Source organism: Falco cherrug, chromosome 10 (genome assembly GCF_023634085.1).
Source record: "Falco cherrug isolate bFalChe1 chromosome 10, bFalChe1.pri, whole genome shotgun sequence".
Lineage (NCBI taxonomy): Eukaryota > Metazoa > Chordata > Aves > Falconiformes > Falconidae > Falco > Falco cherrug.
In genome coordinates, this window is record NC_073706.1 from 22,738,952 (window position 1) to 22,755,557 (window position 16,606).

The following is a 16,606-nucleotide window of genomic DNA, read 5'->3' on the forward strand; positions in this document are numbered from 1 at the left end:
TGCAGGATCAAGAAGAGCAAATCAATCCTCAGTAAAAAAGAATCAGTGACTGTCCTGGGTTTGGCTGGGATAGAGTTAAATTTCTTCATAGTAGCTTGTATGGGTCTGTGTTCTGAGTTTGTGATGAAGGCAGTGCTGGTAGCCCAGGGGTGCTTTAGCTATTGCTGAGCAGCAGCTGCCCAACACCCAGGCCTTCCCTGCTCCCCAGGCTGCCCAGCCAGCGAGCACAGCAGGGCAGCGCAAGGGCCTGGGAGGGGACACAGCCGGGACAGCCGAGCCCCTGACTGACAGGACACCCCATGGCATATGACAGCATGCTCTGGAATAAAACTGCTGGGGGGTGAAGGTTTCTAGGGGCTGCTGTTGCTCCGGAACTGGCTGGGTATCAGTGGGTTGGTGGCGCGCCATTGTTTTCTTTGGCATTGCTTGTTTTTCTTGGGTTTTATTTTCCTCGCCATCATTTTCTTTTTAAAAATTATTAAACGGTCTTTATATCTATCCACATGTTTTTTCCTCAGTCTGACCCTTCTGGTTCTGCGCCATCCCACTGGGGGCATGCACGCTGGGGACTGTGTGGGACTTCTCTGCCAGCTACTGTTAAACCAGAACACTGACCCAAAAACAGAGCATTACTTTACCCCTGTTTCCTTCCCCTCTTCTCTCATGAAAGATCAAGTACTATAAAAGATGTAGACTGACCAAAAAAAAAAAAAAAAACCCACAAAAAAAAAAAAAAAAGCAAACCCTTTGCTCTACCTAAACGGAGAGATCAAACTGTTCAAAGGGGTTGCTTTTCCCAAACGCCCCTGAAGGACTGAGCGAGTGCGTAACGGCTCGTTCTGGCAGTGATCCCACTTCTCCTTCGGGCGTTTCTCTCTACGTAGCGGAAAGGCGAAGGGTTTAAGGCAGCCCCGAGCGAGGCGAGCCCGGCCGCCAGGGAACGAGGAGCCCCCGTCGGGCGCGGCCAGCGGGCGGGCCCCTCAGCGCCCCCGGCACCGGCCGCACCCGCGCAGGGCGGCCCCCGCCTGCCCCTCCCGCCTCCGGTCCCCGCTCCGCCTCGGCGGGCAGTGCGCATGCATGGGGCGGCCCCCCAGCCCCTGACTCAGCCCCGCTTCCCTCGTCTGCTGGCGGGAGGCAGACCCCGCCGCGGGCCAGGAGCAGAGAAAAGGCGGCCACCATGAATCGTTTGGGGAAGAAGGCGAATGAGACGCTTATCGAGATGGCCCTGTCCGCGGACGGTAGGAGATGGCGGGGAGCGGGGGGCTCGCTGCTTTGTTCCGCCTCCCCGCCGAGAGGGGGGTGCTGCGGGGCTGGGCGCGGCCGCCGCTTCCTGCCCGTGGCGGCTCGGGGCCCGCGGGCGCGTGGCGGGTGGGAGGCAGCGGCCGCGCCGGCGGCGGGGCGACCTGGGGGCCGTCTGGGGGTGCCGTGCCGCCCCGGAGCTCAGCCGGCTGGGCGGTGGGGATGGTCCCGGCTGACTCCGGACGCCTCCTGACTGTCTGGAATCCTGCGGTTTGCACTGGAACACCTCTGCCTGTGGGTGGCTGGGTGAGGGCGTTACACCAGAGAAACCCTGAAGAAAATGGTTCTTCCATCAGCGCGCAGCTCGCAACAAAACCGAGGGATGGCCCTTGGTTTTTAATTTTAAACACCCCTCAGATATAGAGGTCGCTCAGCCTAACAGCAAACTTCCAGCCTTTCAGGGAGCACCGGCTGGGCCGGAGCTGGCGGCCGGGGCGGGGGGGGGGGGGGCAGCCCCCCGGTCTCCCCCCGCTGAGGCGCCGGTACCCGGCCAGCCGGGGCGCCGCCCGCTGCAGCGCGGCCCGGGCCTTGCTGCTGGCGCCTGCCTTTGTTTTAGCAATAACCAGGGTACAGTTTTCAGTTCGTGTCAGTATATAATGTAATTACTCGTAATAAATGTGGTAGTATTAGGATTTCGTAAAACAGCATGACGCAGACACTTGGGTGTATTTATCAGTGTCTCATCTGGCAACGTGAATCAACAGTCCGATGGGAGACAGTCCGGTGGTATTTTCAGAAAGATTCTGTAGCTACTTAAAAGAAACATTTCTTTTTGGGAATCACGCTTTGCCATCAGTCCTAGAAGTGAAGATCCTAAAGCAGGGAAGAACCACTAAGCAGGTGGGTTGGCTGCTTGGCTTCTGAGTTTTCTCTCACCGCTTGACTACACTGTCTTGTAGAAAAACATATAATGCCACCTTAAACATCTTGAGCACTAGTGTAGAATCATGACTTTCAAAATACTTGACAGTCTTGTTTCAGAGCTATGCCAGCAGGCAACGACTATGGAAATCTCCCAAAAGGAGGTGGTTACGTGACGGAAGCAGAGGTGTCCGACTGTGGCAAGGCGGGCGCCCACAGCCAGTGCCAGCCGTGCTTGCCCTCCGAGCCCGGGGGCGCTGGCACCCAGGCAGATGGATGTCGGATGGGTGTCCCAGCCTCTTGGCCAGCAGTGCTTTTCCAGAGTCTTGTGGGGAGGCCTGAGTCATTGCCCATCCCGCTGCCTGTGAGCAATGAAAAGTGCTTAGGGCTGAGCTGCTGTGGTTGTTCTCAAGTAGTTTGAGACTATTTATATTTACAAAATGGGTGATAACTGTTCAGGGAAAGATGCTTGTAAACATAATTTTGCAGTGTTCAGTTTTCCAATGACTGTCTTGGGGTTTTTTTTATAGTCGTAAACATTGGGGATAAGGAGATTCGAGGGGTTTCAACGAACAAGGATGATTTAGTAGGATTTACCATACTGGCACATAACTATACATATAAAATGTGGCACCAGTTCAATTTTTTTCATTAATCACTTTTCTAAAACAGAAACAAATTGAATATGGGATAAAGTGAGTAGGCTTTTTAAAATCTTATGTTCATTTGTTGTCCAAAAATCTCTCAAGGTTAAAAAAAATAATCTTCCTTAAATAATGATTTAGAAAAACTTCACAGTATGCTTACATTGCCGCTGGGACTTCTCATAGATCTAAACATCTGCTCTGCACTTTTAAGGAGAAGATAGCCTCTTAAGGAGGCTCCAAGCTATAGATGGCTGATGTGCTCAAGCAGGGTCTGTGTGAGTCAGGAGGAACAAGGCAGAAGAAAAAACATCTGCTACTTACTTTCCTTAAATACGTCTTCATATTTGGATAGTATATGTGTATTTAATTCAGGTTTCCTACTGCTTTTCATGAAATTTGAATGCTGAGGGAACAGGTTCTGGGAATGAACAACGGTTTACCAGCAGCAGAAAGTTTAACTTGCAGACTCTGTTCAGAGACTGCACCAGAACGCCTACCTTGAAGGAAGCTTTCTGGGTTCCTGTTGAATTACACTCGCGTGAGGTAATAATGTCCATTTCAGTGTACGAGATTTTGCATTCTGTTGTAAGATGTGTGGCATTTACCTCCAATATTAAAACTGAAGAAAACTGAACTTGCAAAATTGGAATGTAAATATCAGAGGAAGAAGACCACGGTATGTTGTTAGAAATCTTTCTTCGTGTCTGTGCTCTCTTTCAGTCTTTTTTTCCAGCATGAAATGTAAATGCTACAGTAGCTGGGGTGTGGGGTATTTCCCAAGACTGTGGATCTTCTGGAAACCTGTAATTGGTTCTGTGCTATGATTTGAAATATGCTGCCCTGATATGCATGGTTCCCTTCTAAAACTTCCAGGAGTCTGGTTTGACCTGGAAATGCTCTAAGACTGATGGGAATTCAAATGCTTATTTGGTCTGTTGTCATCTTCCTTGCGTTCCACCTGAGAAAGGCAGCAAAACATTGGGTATAGCTGATGGCATGACTTGCAAACTGCTCTTGTGCAGTGTGCTGGCTTCTCATAATGCCTCAGCATTCAGGGCCATATACTCCTGTCATTTAATAGAGTGATATTTCACTTACTTAATCAGAATTATTGTGATTGATACTAGTAACATAAAATACAGGCCTCTGTTCAAAACTACATCTGTGTCTGATTACTGGAGCAATGTATGTAGCAATTTCTGATCTATTTGTGGAAACACTGAATTGGGCTATCATGTTCCCGGCTAAAACGGAGGGTTTGTTAACCCTAAAGCTGTTTGAAGGATTATTCCTAGGTAATGAAATAAAAGCTCCAAGAGATTTAGACATAGTTCAGAATATAAAAGGCAGGGAAGAAAATACTCCCTTAGACCAACCAGTGTGTAGCTCCTGAGTGGAATTTCTTTCCTGGCAGCAATGCGTCACTGCGGGGGTGCAGTGTAAATACAGGTTGGTTATTGGAAGGTAAACCTCCTTTTCACGGCAAACTCCAGTTCGTAGTAGGAAAGCTTGCTTTTGGGAACTGATCCCAACAGCTTGCACAGTATAACTGTGGTGCCTTTAATGAGGAAAATGGAAGTGTCAAGCCCATCACATCACAGTTGTTAAATACGGATTTTCATCCAGAGATTGTGTCAGTTAAAAAAAAAGTAAATAAAATTGCCTTGGACTGGTGACTGAGACTTAAAGGAGTTTTCTTTTACACGAGGACCTTGCATATGAGGTTTTAAGTTGGGCTCTCTGCAGCCCAGTGAGCAGCAACCAGAGCAGCTCCACAGGAGGGATTAAGTCTTTGGCATGCCACCTTTACCCAGTAGCAATTATGTGGGATGTTTAAGCCCGTCTTCGGAGAGCTGGGCAACACAGCTGAATTCCCTCAGGTGAAGAGCTGAGTGACTGTCCTGCCCATCGCAGGTGAATGCTTTTTTAGCCTCTATGTAATAAGGGATCTGTTTTCAGCTTCACCTTTTTTCTCAGAAAATGAAAGAAAATGCTCTGCAGCTGTTGATCCCTCTCACCGGTTCCGGGAGGAGGGGCTTGGTTCCAGCTGGGGACAGAGGTTCTGGACTGCGAATACCGAGTAAAAGCTGAGGAAGTTGCTGAAATCCTCTTGCAGTCTAGGGCAGAGTGATGTTCTTTCAGGGTTTTCCTCTCTGGCGCTTTGCACATAAGGTACGTTCTGGTGTGGTGTCCCATTTAGAGGTGTTTATTGGACTAATAGAAAGGCAGGTTTCCGGTGCATAGGGGCTTGATTTTAATTTTTTTTAAATAAAAAATTGACTTTGGATCTGAGTAAGATTAAATATTTTGAAAGTATAACTACAGCTGCTAAGTTCCCAGTCTTTGCTGCTGGTCAATGAAATTATGCCTTAAGTATGTTGTCACACCCTGGAAGGATTTTGTAAGTAATTCTTCTTAATTTAAAAACAAAATCAAAAGTTACTTTGCTTTTCAAGCTTTTATCTAACAGGTGCATTAGCGTCATGTGTTAAGAATGGAAAGCTGTGTTGAAATGCTAGTTTTTGCACTCCAGTAAAGTCTATACAGAAATAACTGTATCATAAAATGGAAGGGCACTTTAACACCTGGGTACAAACGATTGATAATTAGTATGATGCAATGAGAAAGTAGGGTAAGATATAAGGGTGTTCCTGAAAAGGTGTGTTTAAAATTGTGCTGAGAACTATTGGCAAATGCTTTATAAAACAAACAAACTATGCCCCCCAACCCCCTTAAAAACACACACACACCCACCCAACATAAAACCAAACAGCATTGTCTTCATATTAATTAGTTTACAGATACTAAATGAGTTGTATATATGTGGAGAAGTACAGTCACCTAATGTAAACATGTAATTCAGAAGATATAGGTGATGTAAAAAAAGTTGTGAGAGTTGCTGTGCCAGATACTAAGTGGCGAGGTAATAATGCAGGGTTGGTTTTTTTCCACTAGTTTTTTGGTTGTGGGTTTTTTTTGTTTTTTTTTGCTATGTGTGGGTTGAACTGAAGAGCAGTTGTAGCTGCCAGGTTGTGCTTCACTATCTAGTGGTAAATTCATTATATTTTGCGGTAGCTCTTTATGTGCACATGTGTGTAAATGCACAAAGGGGCAGGAAGATCCTTGTGTTGTACTGCTAGGGATAGTTCTTGCAATTATAAGTAAATATGGAAGGATTTTGAGGTGTCGGCTATGCAGAAAGCTGAGTAATACTCCAGGAATTAATAGATTAAGCCATTGTGTGGGGGAGAAGTTGATGCTAGGTTGGGACTGGGTTACTTAGGTTATACTGGAGAGAGGTGTGTTTTTCTTTGAAGGGCCTCCTGCAAGAACCTGCAGCTGTTAAACCTGTGTAAGTTCATTGCTTCAGTCTGAGGCATGCCAAGGAACGGTGTGCTAGCAGGCTAGTTGGCCACCACTGGTAAAAAAGTGCAGAATAAGGCACGATGCCTGAACCAATGCTGAAAGCTTCACAACTTGTGCAACTGTGCTGACATGCATTGTAAGGGCTAATTATCTCTCTTTACGAAATATACTACAATTCTTAACTTGCCTTAGCCTGGGTAGGCTGAGGGATGTAATGTGAAAATCTATGTGTACGTGTAGTTCTCCAGAACAGCTGTACTTGTATTGCAGTAATCCAGTAAAGGCTTCTGAGTCTATTTCTGTGTACTTAATACATGCATGTAGCTTTGGATCACTCTTTTCACGCCACAGCAAGGCAGAGCTAGCACGTTCTTACACACTGTAGGCTTACCATCAGTCTCTCTTTAGCTTCCATTTTCATCATTGCGTTCTGCTAATGTAGGGTTTCTGCTTTAGTTGTCACTGGTGCCTAAGAAAGGAGGAGACAAATTGTCCTAGATCCTGTTAGCACAGTTGTAATCTGGAATTTTCAGTAGATCCTATAAAGGATTATGGGATTTACTTTTTTTTTTTGGCATTTGTATTGTAGTAGTCTGTTACAGATCTGACCACTAAGAATAAATTAATAGACCAACATTTGATGTTATTTGTGTTTAAAGACTTCATTCTAAGCTGTTGTTTCAAGTCAGACTTCTTTTCCCAGTGCACGTGGATCACTCGTTTACACATAACAATATAATATAATCACCTCATTATTACATCTTGTTGGTTTGTCTGGTCTTTTGGTACAGTTAGAGCCATTCCCCACTGGTCAGCAAGGGCCAGTAGAGGTAGGGAAGTTCCAACTGCTGTTTTTTAGAAAATCAGTATTTCATTGGGTGAAGTACAGTCTTATAACTAGAAATCCCATGGGATCCCCTCATCTTCCTTAGCAGGCTCCCAAGGGTAAACGTGAAATTTGAGGCCTTTGGCAAGACAGCAGAACCCCAGCAAGCCATGTGGGTAGGGCTCGTGATGTGAATGGCTGCCCTTTAATTCTCTGCACCAGCCCTAAATTAGAATGGTTTGTTATTGAAAGGGGTTTTCTAAACTATCAGGTTGGAAATCAGCAAACTTGTGTTTGCAGAACTTATAGTGTGCTAGAAATATACCATGCTAATGAGTAATGACTAGCAGATGTGGTTTTGAGGCCATTGGCAAGTTGGATGTCTTTGTCTGCCTCAGTCCCGTTAGTTGACTTGTGCTTACATAAAAAGAAGCCAGGGTCTATTGCCCTGCTCATTTTCTTGATTGATAGGAACTGTTTCTCTCTGAGGTCAGTATATGACTTCCAGATTTGTTCCATTGTCTTTAATTTGGGCAGAAAAAAAAAAGTTTTTGGAATTTGTCTGTAAAAAATGTTCCTATGTTGGTGTATTTTTATGTTGTTTAAGATGAGAAAATTAAATGGTTGGTGAAGACACGAGCAGAATCCCCAATGACACATTTCATGGGAGGCGTAGCCAAAATAGTATTGAACTAGGTAGAGCATGAGGACCAGGAGGAACAAGAAATTGCAGATGAAATTGGCCATCGGAAATGAAATGTCTGGGTAGAATGAAACGGAGGAATACTGCTAGAGGACAGTAAACGCAACGTGTAGTGTTTTATATATTGCTTTTTACTTTCTTAATAAAAGTAAAAGTTATATGGGGTTTTAGTTTATGCTAAACCTCATCCCTATTTCTCAGTTGTTAGTTCCCTCTTCATGCATCACTTCTGTCTTTCGGTATCTATGGAACATCTCTCATACAAGGATGGGAATATAACGTCTGTCCATAGAACACATAGTACTTAGGGCTCTCTGCAACTTTTAAAAACTTGGGTGTTGCAAATGCCAAAAGAAATCGGAGTTTGTGTTGCTTCAGGATGACATCAGTGACTTCAGTGCAAGTTGGAGAAATGCATTAATGAATGATGCTATGAAATTTTAAGTGTGTCTCTGGGAACACTAGGAAAACAAGTCTATACCTAACACTTAATGAAGTGCTTGTAATACCCGTGGGCTGTGATGAAAAGCAATACTGTGGTTCAGTTTTCCTTATCTTTTCTTGACGGAGATGTGAGAGCACCCGCCACATGTATGTGCATTGCCTGAGCTGTTTGCATCATCGGTCAGATAGTGCTATGAAACCTGGCCCTGCACGTATAAATGGTCTTAAGTGCAAACAAACACAGCCATAGTGCTTCATGAGTTGTTGGGACTTCCACAGTCTGGCATGTTACCACCCTGCTCTTCAGAGGTTTATTTGCCATCCTGTTCCCCCTTACTTAAATGCATGTAAATGCTACACGATTTTAAAAAACCTGTCTTTCCCAGCTATCACTGGGCTGGGTTTCTTTTTTCAGTTGTGTTTGAACCTGTTAATCAGTTTCTGTGAAGTGGTCTGTAAAATGATGGTACCTGAAAGGTGTAAGTGTCAGCTTCAGTGCTCATAGCATGCTTTAAGTATTGTCTGTGCTGGTACATGCAATATGGTAGTGGTTATCGCCTTACCCACGTTAAAATGTCATTCAGGTTCTGTGTTACAACACTATGCTTGTGTTTTTTTGCTAAAACCAGATTTACACAGTTCTTTGCTGCCCCTCCCCCCCCTTTTTTTAGCCCAGTGCTTTTAATTGAAAGGGGAGGTTTATGGTTCTTCAGAAGCAAGGCAGCTGAGGGTAGACCTCAAGCTGTGATTTTAAATATACATTTACTATAATAGAGAACAGAACTGAGGACTTAATGTGTTTTCCAAATGCTAAATGAGATTTTCTTCTTGTTAGGAGCAGATTTCTCATCTGTATATATTTATGTCTATATAACAGGGTTATTTCTTTTACTTCCTACCTGTTAATAAATATTTGTTCTGCGGAATCGCTTTTTAAAAAATTAAACATATGCTGAGAATTAATATGTCCATGAAACAGCCTATACTTGAATTAATATTTTTTATTAAAGGAATAATAACATTCTTTTAACATGTTCCCAATAAATTTTATTGGATTTACTGAAACTTTTAAAGTTTTCATTGTTAAGAAATAGTTCTAAATTTTTAGGAGCATGTCTGAGTGTGCATAAACCACCACTTCAAGGATAATCTTGAGACTGAATCTTTGGCTCAGCAGCACAGTTACTACTCTTCAGACGATGCCAGGTGAAGTAATAATACTTATTTTACTTGCTCAGGAGCCAGCATACTAGGTGGGTCCTCAGTTCCCCATGGTAACTCAGTCACCCAGCTCTGGGAGGTTACGGTCGACATACACATAAATTGGTTAATATGTCATTTTAAAGGTATGTTTTTATTAGGTATGGAACTGGTGAATACAGTCATTATGGCGTTTACTTGGAACGAGTGACCTTATTCTGGAGAGGCCTTTGTTCAGTCTGCGTTTTTGTTAGTGACTCAGGGCAAAATCAGACTCCTTATCAAGGTGGAAATAGGTCAGAGTCGATCCCACAACAGTAATCCCATGGTGATCTTCTAGGAGCAAAGAATACAGTCCTGTAAATAGCACATTGATTTAGTGATAAATAATCATGTTTTAAATTGATTTTTTTTGTCAGACAGGAGAGGTTATTGAATAATGGCAGAGCTTAATTATGATGGTAACATCAAGACATGTAGGAATAAAATTTTCTTTCGTTACTTGGTAAGAATGAATATTAGGAATTTTCTTTATAGTACAAAGTAGCTGCCTCATAACAACTGCAATGTAAGTTTCAGGGGTTTTGGTTTGGGTGGCTTTTGTTTGTTGTGTTTTTTTTGTTTTGTGTTTGGTTTTTGGTTTGTTTTTTTTTTTTTTTTCATTTTACCTGGACCATCAGCTTTTTCCTCTGGGGATATGTATGTGTATAAACTGATACATCAAAGGTGTCAGACATATGCAGAACAGTATGACAGTTCTGGAAGCTCTTTCTACCTGCTTGGTTTTGTTGGCTGAAAAGGATGCTGTTACTGTGTCTAAGAAAATGGTGGAAATAAATGGAAGCAGTAGTTTGGAAACAATGCTGAGAAATAATAGCAGGACCCATAGTAATACTGTCTTATTGCAGCTAAACAATAAACAGTTTATCAACAGCTGCCTGAGAGTCCTGGTTCTGACTTGGCCTTTGGAATAGCTCTGTCAGAGGTCTTTAAAGTGTGCAAGTGCAGGTGATTTTCTAGTTTTAGTAGCAAAATGAACATTTTGATCCCTAAAAATGTCTGTTTAGTTGCCACTTGGCTTTAGAAGCCTCTAATATATTAACATTTTTACTGGTAGTAATGCAGCTAGCAAAGAGCTCTGCTTGGTGCAGCTGAATCAGGGTGACAGCAGTTGAAAGAAAGGAAAACTGAGCTGCTTTCTGTTGCTGTTTCCTGATGTGGAGTGGCTCTGCACAGTGCCAGACTGCAGCACGCCAGCTGCTCCATGCCTAGCTGTACCTTGAGTGTGGTGTCATCGGCCAAGCTTTCTTCTTCCCATCTGCCAGCAGATCCCAGCTTACTGAGGATGCTGAAGTGACAGAGTTCATTATCTTCCAGGGAAATTGCAGGTTAGGTATGGTTTAAGATGCTCGATTATCCCTGGCTGTGCTTGTGCTAGTAATGAAAAAGACCAAAGATTTTTTTCATTGTCCTTGGAGGACAAGTAGCATGGTCCAGCCATGTCCATATGGCTAAACTCCCTTCTTTCCCAAGCAGGGCAGACTTCTCCATACTGTTTTGAAGACCAGCACCTGGCCTGTGGTGTCTGCCAGAGTGTGTTTCTGCTCTGTCCGGGAGAGTGCTAGAAGCCAAAAACCATTCCACAACGTGCACTACTAATGAAGTCAAGTGAGCAGTCCTGTGGCTGGGCTTGTATTTGCACCTTGTATTTGCCTAGCTGAGGCACAGCTCTCATGAGCAGGACATGGCCTGTGTCAGGCTGTGTGTCTCTCAGAGAATGTGCGGCTTGTGTTTGGTGCAGGGGGATGTGTCACTAGTCCTGTGGTGTTGTCGAGCTGTGCTGCTTACCTTGCCCAGCTATTGGAAAACGGGCTACGGAGGACCTTGATTTACAAAGGCGTCATTACTTTTTTTGTGACAGGACTGAATACATTGACTTGTGTTTTACGAGATCATTGACAATTAAATTAAAACAGCAGCTGTCAAAATAAACAAGGTATTTTGCACTGCTGCTTTACTTGCAGGCAATGTCTGTTTTTAGTTTTATGAAGTCTGTATTACCATGGTAGGCATCGAAGAGAATTGGTCACTAGGTCATGCATATGGTCTCCAACCCATCTATCCGAGTTTAAATATGTGACGGCCAGTCATATGTGAACAGCTTGCATGGCGGTTCTGTAAACGGCAGATATGGTAGCATCTTTGAAAAATACTGAACATGTTGGTGTCTAGACCACTAAGGGTTGGGATTTTTCATTATGGAATGAATAAGAAACTTTTGAAAGACGTTTTTTTGATTCCTGAAATATTCATCGTATTGAAGTGCTTCTTTAACCAATGGGTCCAGATGTGGAGTTAAATTCCTTTCATCTTTTAGTTAAATCATTAGTTTTGCCGTGTAGAAAAAGAAAGTGATTCAGGCACTGTGGACAGCGTTAAAACTATTGTAGAGTGACTAATCATTTCATTACACAAAAAGCCATTTTTCATGCTGGTTGCAGAAATCATAAGATTGCACTAATAGAATGACCTTTTTTGTGGGATAAACTACTTGTATTTTAAGAGGCAAAATCAGTCATAATTACATTTTGCAGTCTTCAGTTTTGAGTGTTGATTTTTATGAACTGTTAGGATTACTATCAATTTGATCATCCTGGTCTGTAATTGAAATAGTCTGTAATTCTTAGGGGTGGCATACCAAAAGTTTGTAAATAGATTGCCCTGTGGCAGGGTGTAGTTTGGGACAGCAGATGTTAATACCACAAAATTATAGGCGGTGTTAAGCTCACTTCTTTCCAATAATATACAAACCCCAAGACACACCTTTTTAAGGAGTTACAAATAGCTGTGTACAGAACTGTAAGGCTGTTGGAGATTATATTTACGTTAGGAAAGAGGAATTTCTTTCAGCTAGGGTATGTGCCTGCCCATGAAAGGCCAATGATTTGAATAACCATTAAAATCGTATGTCTGAAACAATGAGTTTTGATGGTCACAGTGTTGTTCTGGAGTTAATTTTGAATAAAACATTTGCAAGGGCTGACAGCAGTTTGTGCAAATGAATTTTGTATTGTAGGGCCACTTATATTTATTAGATGTTCTCATTCATTCTTCTTGGTGTGCAGATGTTTCTACATCTGTACATACAGTAGAGCATCTAGTATTGAAGAACAAAACCATTGCCTTAAATACGTTGGTTTTATCAGAATGTTGTTTTACCTCCATCTTTAGGTAAGTTGTAATTTCTTGAAGAATTTTAAAGGTGTTCTCTTGGCTAGCAGAAACTACGGGTCTCTCTGCCGCTGATATGGCAAAGTAGATCTTTGTGGTGTCAAATAAGGTGCCCAGACAAAAAGGTGAATGTTGGTGTTTTGAGAGGAACCTGCTCTGTGCTTTCTGTCTAGGTCACAGTCTCTGGTTTCCAGGGCTTACTCTTTTGCTGCGTACAGTGGCTGTATTGTAAAGAATAGAGGGGAATTATTAAATAAGTTCATGTTAGAAGTGGATATTACTTCTGTTTTTTACTGAAGTGTTTTTTTCCTTTTAAAGATGACATTGTGATTCTCACCAAGTTCAAGCCATCGCAGTCAGAAGGTATCGTACTTGCCAGTGTTATGCCTTCCTCCCTTTTGTGTGCATCCTGTGTCCTTTTTTTCTCTGCTGAGAGCCTCTTGGAAATTAGACTTAGGTTCATATGAGTCATTGGTATCACATATGAGCCAGGCTTTTTGCAATGTGATGTGCAAGTCAGTTCTTAGCTATCCGCGGGCAGCTCTCTTCGTTAAGAATTAATTGGGCATCTCCTTTCCTGGTGTTTGTTGCAGTTGTGGGTTGTGGCTCCTTCACGCCTTCCTGCAGGACTTGGATGTGCATTTCTTGCGCTGTTCCTGCTCAGGAACCTGTTTGTGTGTTTTCAGGGAGTGAATGTATTAAGTATGTGGTACTTCTTGGTTAATATGTTTTTCATTCTCTTTGTCATCTTTTGTGCTTCTCTAGGGTTCTTCAGTTTTATTCCCCTGGATCCTCAGAGATACCGAAAGAATTTCCTTCCCCTAGTTCAATAAGTAATCAGCTATGGTACTAGAAGAAAATTTTAAATGCAGAACTCTGAATTGTGCTTGTCCCTGAGGTTAAGCTTTTGCAAGTACAGAGAGGACAATCCAGAAAAATCAAACACCAAGGCGGCTGTTGTAGGCCACAGAATTGGTTCAAGTCCTCTCAGCAGCATAGGCAAATTGAAAGTTACTGCTCCAGGCAAAAGGTGCCAGGCTGCTTGTGCCACGGAAGGCTGTGTGACGGAACATTTGGGCTTTATGCTCCTGGGCCCTGGGCTTGCTACCTTTGGCCAAAGCTGCAACAGCCACCTGCTCCCCAGGGCTGCAGGCAGAGCAGGCAGCAGAGCGGGATGGTGATGCTGCCTTTCTTTCATCAGGCAGCGGTCTGCTGTCCTGGGCAGCTACTGAGTTTGCGTAAGCTTAGAGCCAGCCCTGTATGGAGACAGAGCCTCTCTGTCCTTGCAGAAACAGTTTCTCATGTAATTTCATCTGAATATTTAGATAGCTGTTGTTTTTGGAGTCAAGACTTAAGTGTTCTTACTAGGATACTCTGCTATTGTGTGTCGTTTGTTTCTTGTGCATCTCAAACACTTTTGCTGCGTTGGCATGTGAACTGAATTCAGTTCTGTGCTGAAGCTGTTCCTGTAAAGCTTTCCTGTGTTTAGTGTTCTCCCTTACGGTGTAGTACCTGCAGCATTTATGATGCATTTGGGTAGGAAGAATTATCCCAAGTTAGTTACTTACATGCCAGCTTTTTAGAGGTGATTTAATGTTGGTCTCTACACTTGTATCAAAATATGGAAGCACCTTTCTACGAGTGCATAAAGTAGAATTTCAGTGTTCAATTTCTATCTACTAATATAGATTTTGCAGGCATAGTTTGTTTTAGCAGGATGGCACGTAACATTTGAAAATGTCTTAGCATTTAGAAAATTCATTTTATATTTTATACCATTATATAACATTGCCCAGTTTATCATAATATCATATGTACACTTATAAATTACAGATACCATTTTCTATAAGTGAACTTAGACAAAGAAATTATAGGAAATGAAATGTTCTCAAGCTCTAGTTAAGTAGCTTATTACAGATGTTTCAAGAACCAGTTTATATCCTGCCTGGATGCAATTTTGACATGAAATATTTACAGGTTACCAAAAAAAGGAAAAAAAGAGTAGGTTTGTTTCATTGGTAGGAATAATCATATTGCAGTTGTCTTAACAGCAGTCCAGTCTAAAATGTGCTAGTCCGTCTGCCCAGTCTAAGCTGGACACAGCAGCACTTCCTTGATGGAGAAGGGAGTATGATGAATAGTTTTGTTGGAAGAAAATGGCACCATTGTTAGATGCGTGCTCTAGACTGTGATGAGCTGTTTTTAAAACCACTTTTTTTCCATTGGTGGTAGAGTTACTGAGATGCCCGATTTAAACCAGTCTGTCTGATCAGCAGAGGGTTGGTTGTTTACAAAAAGTTCTTGGAGCAGGAGCCTAGCTTATGGGCTCTGAATTGCTCTCTTGAGGAAACTGGTGACAGAGTAAGTTCAGAGCCACAAACCCCGCCAATGTCTCAGTATGATTGAGGGATCTGAAGATAATCTCTGTGATATTTCCCTGTAATGTTAACATTTAAGTAAGTGCCCTTGGTGAACTGACTATATTTGTGGGAAAGTCATGCTGGAGTAGAATGCTGTTGTTAAAATGAAGGTGGGATGGTTTTGTGGGATTTCTTTTTTTTTAAAAAAAAGATCAAGAAGCTTGGTAATTTTAAGATACTGCTATTTTGGATCCTGGTGTCATATCTCTGGTATGTGAGCATCTGTAATCTTGAGGTTATGCATCATTAATCCCTTAGCAACACAGAAACTAATTTAATTTCTTCAATTTCTAGCAAGCAACCTCAGAGATAATTAAACTTTTACAGCTGAGGCAGCAAAGCTCTAGGTGTGAGACCCTCGCAGACAGTAACCTAGCAGACACTTGAGACAAGAAAGATATGTGATGCTGACAAATTTTTGTTTGTCACTGTTAAGAATGTGTTTCTGTGACTGCAAGGTTACAACTAGGTAGTACAGACTGAGTATGTTATCTCACAGCCCTTTTTTTCCCTTCAAAGTGCCATTTTTGAAGATTTTCTGTAGCTGAGCATTATTTACCAGCTTTTGCTTTTGCTTGTTGATGGTTCCGTGCCTTCAAGGTTCACATTGTTTTCAGATACAATAATATTTTAAAATACGGAATGTATTTATGTGAATCTGTCTTTCTTTCTATGTCCCTTAGGGGAAGAATGCAATGGACCTCTATGTGAAACTATTTCAACTTCAGGATCAGAAGTCCCAAGCAGCTCTGAGGTAAGGTACAGTACCGATGGCGTTAACATATTAGTGGAAGGAGGAAAGAGGAACAGTGGTTTGGAAAGAGAGAATTAGTTTAAAAAACAGTATTTTGGTTTTTGAGATTGCCTTATACCTCCTTTTTTATCCATGTAAACATTTTCTTCCCCTAGTGTTTTGAAGGAGCAAAACCATGAATATAACAGCAATACTCTCTGAGTCTTACAAGAAACTTACCAGTGTTAGTAGTACACCGCAGTAGTAGTAGAAAACAGTATGGGTTTAACAGTGTTTCCAGTATCAGTCTTGAAATGAGAATCACACGATCATTTATTGTTTTGGCAATTGGAGAAACATAATGCTTCTGCATGGACCCAACAATTTATTTTATGCTGTGTATTATATTGCTGGCTTGATAGGGAAATCAAGGCACTCATGCTTTCCTCTGCTCTAGTAACTTTTTGACAGTGCAGCAAGATTTATGACAAAACAGGTGAAGATTTGTGTTTTAAGAATACCTCTTCCTTGCAACATGAGCAATACAAAGAGCATCATCAGCTATTTGTTTTTTCACAGTACCTCATTGCTTACTATATACAGCACACGATATCTTAATAGTGGTGGGTGTGGTTATTACTCCGTTAAGAACCAGATTTAAAGAGCACTGAAAATACGCATTCTTGAAATTTGTATTTTATTTTTTTAATATCTGATTTCTTTATTATGGTTATTATATGCTTAGGGGAAGACAGAGTTTTAGATAGGAAAAGAAAGAGTTGCTCTGAAGTAGTCTGATACAGGCCACAAGCACTCATCAGAAAGATGTCTATTGAATTGAGTATTGAAAAACTGTAGCTGTTCTACTGAACTGCT

At 42.3% G+C, this 16,606-nt stretch overlaps 1 protein-coding gene across 4 annotated transcripts in view; it reads left to right on the forward strand.

The window, feature by feature from the left end:
- Positions 1–994: 994 nt before the first annotated feature.
- ANO5 (anoctamin 5) overlaps positions 995–16,606 on the forward strand; it is a 62,408-nt gene continuing 46,796 nt past the window's right edge. The window contains exons 1-3 of one of the 4 annotated variants that reach the window (XM_055721706.1): positions 995–1,238; positions 12,896–12,940; positions 15,681–15,751. In XM_055721706.1, the coding sequence (XP_055577681.1) occupies positions 1,178–1,238; positions 12,896–12,940; positions 15,681–15,751 (177 nt within the window). In that variant the 5' untranslated portion in view covers positions 995–1,177. The remainder of the gene's footprint in view (positions 1,239–12,895; positions 12,941–15,680; positions 15,752–16,606) is intronic. The other 3 variants (XM_055721708.1, XM_055721707.1, XM_055721709.1) reach the window with 3 other exon arrangements.